Here is a 5,918-nt window from a genome sequence, read left to right as displayed (position 1 = left end):
AATTGCTCTGGCTAGGACTTCAAGTACAATATTGAATAGGTAGGGAGAGAGTGGGCAGCCTTGTCTATGCTTTAATTTTATTTCTCATTGCTGAATGTGCTGTTCACTAGGATAGCCGCATATATATGAAACTGTTCAATTAATGTAAATAAGTGTGAATAAAAACCTGCTCTACTTGCCATACTTCAAACAATCAGTTATTATAGTGCAGTAACATTTCCACGGTGCAGGAAGTTCTATTGGACAGAGCTGGATGCTTTTGTAATTTATCAAGATAAATAGTTCAGGGGTCTGTCTTCTCTTAGAAAAATCAATACCAGTAACACTGAAGGTATAGGTTTTTGAGCCCTTTCATTTCCTTCATTTCCTTTTGTGTTTTGAGGACATAGAGAATTTGTATGGTGCTCAGAGAAGCCTCTGTTGGCACTGCAGTAGATACTCGACTTCTGCCTAAATGGCTATGCTTTTGTCTCTTTCAAACTGAAGCTTCCTGGTGACTTATCCTTTGTACAAATGGCTCCTTCTATTCAATAATTGGAAACCATTTCCAGTTGATTTATGGAAGTCTAGTTAAGGAGGTTGATGAGAGCTGTCCACAGGAAGTGAGGACTCTTCTTGCAACCGACTGGATTTCTGTAGACATGTCTACCCAGGTTAAATAGTATTAACTGCTTCATTTGAGTAAGCTTACAATGATGTGTTATGAGACAGAAGGGGCCAAGTGTTTAAACAGTGATACATAGTTTTCTCATGATAATAACAGTGACTTCAAAGTCCTTGTCTTTTCTGTTCTTACCCTGTTTTGGGTTTAATGGTTGTATTCTTGTGTTAGTCAGCTTGCCATTACTGTAACAAATGCCCAAGATAAAATCAGCTTGAAGGATAGAATGGCCTATTTGGGCTCATGATTTTAAGTGTGGCTAGACCATAAATGATTGGTTCTGATGCTTTAGGAATATAGTAGCTTAGTGTATCAAGGTGGCAGCACATGGCAGAGGAAATTCATCTTGTTCACTGAGACACAAAAAGAGAAAGAGAAGGGATTGGCCATCTGTATTCATGCTAAACCCTGCCCACTCTGACCAGAAGATGTCACATAGGTCCTAAGCTTCTGTGATTCCAGTTGTTCCCATTAGAGCCACAGACTGAAGAGTAAGCCACTAACACATGCGCCTTGGGGCATGAATTTTCAGATAATAAGTGTTTATAACTTCTCTGGAGTGATTAATATAATTTAAGATGATTTGAATTATGAAGCCAGAGCTTTTAAAATGATGTACATCAGTTCACGGTAGTTACTGTCCTTTTTTCCAGCCAGGTTTCCCTAAATTTAGCTGATGGCACATCAGCTTGAGCCCTTTCTTGGGAATATCCTGGGAGTTACTGAACATTTCCTTGCTCATGAGTGTGGAAAGAAGTTCCAGAAAGATTTTCTATAACTTAAAACCAACCATTCCTACTTTTTTTAAAAAGAAAGTTACATTTTATACAATCTTCATAAATGTATTTTAGCACTATGGAAAGCTGGGGCAAGTTCAGTATTGAATTTAGTTGAAATATTAATCTATTTGTTGTAGAAAATGTCCTTCAGTTGAGGAAAAGAGTTAGATTCAGCTCATGTGAGTCTCAAGTACCATTCTGTCTGTACTATCTAGAAAGGTCCCTATCACACAGGTGCATACTTCCAGTTTAATGTACTGGTGACTTGAAATCTTTCATAAGAACTTTGTGGTAATGGAAGTAAACAGCAGTGTTTAAAATGTTTCAAGCTCATACCTATGTGAATTTTATTTGTATGTCTTTGATAATGAGTGCCACAAGGTGTGAGAGGCAGAGTTTGCCTCTTCTGATATCCTAAAGCACAGAGGAGCTTCTGCCTTGCTCCTTTCTATCCCAAAAGGCTAAAGGCAACCACCATCATTCTTTTTGTTTTAAATAAGTCCCTAAAAATTCATTTCCCATCTTTGTATTGCAATACCAATTTCACTGATCCGATATGATCCAGCATTTCCTTTTCAGTGTTGTTTATGGAGTGAAGCTCTGGTATATGTATTTGTGCACACTTCTGATTACTTCCTTGATGTACTAGCCAAGGGCATAGCCTATTTAAGTGTAAATGTGTCTTTTCATGTTAGCGTTCATTTTTAGAGAGTGAAATCCTGTCACTGACCCAAGCGAGAGGGAACATTTGCAGACTTATTTGGAAAAATTGGGTCTTAATACACTTTAGCTGAGTGCACGGAAAAGGCAGGGTGCCCTTCCCTGAGCAAGCTTCTGTGGTTTTCTGACGCTGTGATGGCTCAGAGTCGTTATGTAGCAGTTGGCTCTGATATGCTTGCTCAGACACAAATTGAATCCGACAGGACTGATGTCTCCTGGACTTAGCTGCCATCTGAAACGCTGGCGTGAGAAAGAGGCGGTGGCAGGGGGAGGAGAGAGGGTTAGGAGAGCTGATTCCTCTAGCTCTTTTCCTCTGAAGCTTTGCGATTTCCAACAGCTGATAGCTGCGAACTGCTTGATAAGCTGTTTTCCAGATGAGATTGATAACCAATCACTGTTCTGGAACAGCTGGCTAGCTAGCAGATTCAAGATGTGTTTCAGTGTTCAGCTCACTCCTTCATGCCACAAATCTGTCTAAAAACAAACAAACAAACCAAAGAAGGGCCTAAAGAGTAGAATGGTAATTAGGCAGTGATTCTGCTCTCCTTTTTGCTGTGTCTTTCCTGCATCCAAACTATTCTTGCATATTCATGAAAACCCAGGGTTTTTTTTTTTGTTTTTTGTTTTTTTTTTTAGTAAAGAGGTTATTTTAATTTTCAAATTCAGTGTGGGAAAAGACAGAGTGTATATAATAGCTGCATTATTATTCTTTTGAGATCCACTTATTTTGTGGTGTAAGGATGTTTATGGGTATCTCTGCTATATCTTGTGAAGAGTTTCATGTGTTTCAGACATTGAGGGATGTGAAAATAAAAGGTGTACAGTTTCGTTTTGCAAATGAATCCTGATGGTCTTAAATTCTCATCACAGAGATAGGGGAGGCTGCATTTTCTGGCACAGCCTCTCCACTACTTTTTCTTTTCAACTTGGGCTACTCTTTGTAGGAAGCTATGTTGTATTTATCAAAGATTCTGTAAGCACAGTAACACATCACTTTGAGAATCACAGTCCGGATGATTTCTTAGAGCCTGTCTGTGATCGCCTCATTCCCTCCCACTACTTTTCCATTGCTGTGCCCACCAGCTCATTATTTAGGGGAAAAGGACTTTAAGGGAATGTTGTTTATTATTGTGTGTGTGTGAGTGTGTGTGTGAGTGTGTGTCCACGTGTGCGCTCATACACATGTGTGTATATGTGACATGACATGTGTAGAGGTCAGAGAACAACTTCTAAATGTTTGTTTCCTCTTTCTTCTGTGGGTTACAGAGATTAAACTAAGGTCATCAGTCCTGTGAAGCAGGCACTTTTACTCGGGAGCCATCTTGTCAGACAAACCATCACTTTTGAGTTTCATATTATGTCTCATCTGCAACTCTTGCTACTTAGTGGCATTCTGCATTGTTCTTGATGCAGCTGTCAGTAAATTTTCCCCAAAGCCTAGTCTTCTACTTTTCCTCTGCTCTTAAACAGTATAGAACTTGTTTATGTGCTGGCTGGGTAAAGATCACTAGAAGTAGACTGATAGCCAGGGATCTCTTTGTGTTCTCTTTTGTATCATCTTCTGTTATTCTAACAGTTACCTCATTCTAATCCTGTGGCCCTAACAAACCATGTAGGTCCCAAACCAGAATTGCGTCCATATTTCCCAGAAAAGAGGAACACAAAGTTATGGAGCATACGGGAGAATGTCAGACGTGTAACCTGTTGCAGTGCCTAGTTTTCTGTTTTAACTAGCCATCCCTACCAGCATCTTTTTTCAAGGCTCTGCATGGAGTTCAGGGAATACCCATTCCTCATCCTGTTAAAGTCCTGCTCATGTATGCTCAAGGCTTCCCTACACCGCACGGCAGTACACAACGATTTGTAATTCCAGTCTCAGGGAATTGGTCATGCGCTTTTGGCCTCCATGGACACCAGGCATAAGTGTGGTAAGCAGTCATGGTACATACATGGCACAGATACACACACACACACACACACACACACACACACACACACGCACACAGAGGCAAAACATCCATATAAGCCTTTCTTTATTTTGTCATTAATAGATGAACAGACTCCTATTAGGCATTTCTTAAAGTTCTGATGTACCTTTATCCATGATGCGCTCATGCAGATTTTTTTGTGTGAAGTGCCTGTATCCCTCCTTAGAATGTAGTGGCCAAAAAATTTCTATGGCATAGAAATTAGTTCCTGATGATTGGTTGTAGGTGCCCTGGCAGCAAGAATGCCAGGAACCTTCCATTTTATAATCCAAGTTATTTTCCAATACAGAGACATGACGTCTCCAGTGTTTATTGTGTTTTTACAATAGAGCATGTCTTTCTAGGTTGTGGTAGGACGTGGGGAAAGAGTGAGAAATCTAAATGTCTCTGTGTTTTCTTCTTGTCTCCTCCCTTCACAGGCTCTAAAAGGGTTCCAGCTGAAGTTTCTGAGCAGAGCAGTCACTGTGGCTCCCTAGGCTGAGTTTCCAAGCTGCTGGTTCATGCCATTGACAAGCTGCAGGATGGTGCCCGTGGCCAGGCCGCTGTCGCTGCTCCTCGCCTTCTTCCTCTGCGCCTGTGCTGAGAGTAAGCCATCCTGCCTTTCTCTAGGGAGCCGTGGCCATAATGAGTGGTTTTGTTTGCAGTTGGCACCAGGCTTAGGGCTCTGAATATATTTCCTTGGGAAGTATATCCTGAAACACTGTGGGATCCTCCTTGGCTTCTTGCCAGCCTTTGAAAGAGATTATTGATGTGTCTCTTCTACTACCTCCTCTTCTGTGTAATGCCTCTTTGCTTGTGTGTCTTACTGCTCCTACTGCTTATTTCCATTTTCATATTTTTTCCTACTTCCTACCAGCCTTGTGACAAAGATAAAACAAGACCAACAATATCACTTAAACTGTGGCTGACCAATTGGTAGCGTTAATAGCTAAACACTGTTGAGACCCAATAGGGATTTCTCGAGTTGTATGGATATTCTATGTTTAGAAAAATGCACAATGTCACATTGAGCCCAATTAAACTTGCAAGCCCCTTGTAGCTGTCACAGCAGCTGTTCTGATGTACTGTTTCCGACAGCTGTCGTGGAGTACAATATTCAAACAAATCAAGCAGAACTGACAACTTTGTGGCTGGATGGAGGGTCTGGAAGTGGGAAAAGAATTCTGTGCTACACAGACAGTAAAGTTTCAGCGTCTGGACTCGATTTATGAAACTGGGATTGTGGTCAATTAGCTTGCCAACTAATGAGATGATCATATCTTCTTCATAACTAGCAATCATTAGTCCTACACTGTTTACATCTGTTTCTTTGCTCATGTATTCTATGGCATTCATAAGACAATAGCGCCCGTCCCTGGTTCTTCGTGCCATGTCTATTTCTTCAGGAGTGTTGTAGTACATATGTGATTCGGTCGTTCTCTTGGGGAGTCTCCTGGTGTGATTAACATGTATAACATCTGCAGTCATTAGCTTTTCCATCCACTGGCTGTCCCAGGGAGATTAAATTTGATTCATGTTAAGGATATCTCAAAGACAAAGATCCTATGTCATCTCAGCACTTTCTTATTAATTGTGTCCTGACCAGAATTCCCTCACTAATGACCAAGTGATTCATTTAAATAGGGATCTATTTTCTAAAGGAATCTTGCAAGGAGAAAAAATAATAATGTTATTATCTGAATGCATGTGGAGCATGCATGTTCTAAGTATAACATTCTTTGGTTAATTGCATATATATGTGTATATATATATACATATATATGTATATAT

General features: G+C 40.3%; 1 protein-coding gene across 47 annotated transcripts in view; it reads left to right on the top strand.

Annotated features, from left to right (window-relative positions):
- The window catches only part of Ptprd (protein tyrosine phosphatase receptor type D), a 2,240,535-nt gene that overhangs the window by 1,845,277 nt on the left and 389,340 nt on the right, over positions 1–5,918 (top strand). For 44 of the 47 annotated variants that reach the window (XM_031377711.1, XM_031377696.1, XM_031377694.1 and 41 more), the window contains one exon: positions 4,568–4,733. In XM_031377711.1, coding sequence (XP_031233571.1) covers positions 4,649–4,733 — 85 coding nt within the window. In that variant the 5' untranslated portion in view covers positions 4,568–4,648. Of the gene's footprint in view, positions 1–4,567; positions 4,734–5,918 lie in introns of those variants that run through there. The other 3 variants (XM_031377708.1, XM_031377722.1, XM_031377721.1) reach the window with 1 other exon arrangement.

Source organism: Mastomys coucha, unplaced genomic scaffold (assembly GCF_008632895.1).
Source record: "Mastomys coucha isolate ucsf_1 unplaced genomic scaffold, UCSF_Mcou_1 pScaffold18, whole genome shotgun sequence".
Taxonomy (NCBI): Eukaryota; Metazoa; Chordata; class Mammalia; order Rodentia; family Muridae; genus Mastomys; species Mastomys coucha.
The sequence above is the reverse complement of the archived record's forward strand: the minus strand, read 5'-3'. Positions and strand labels throughout refer to the sequence as shown.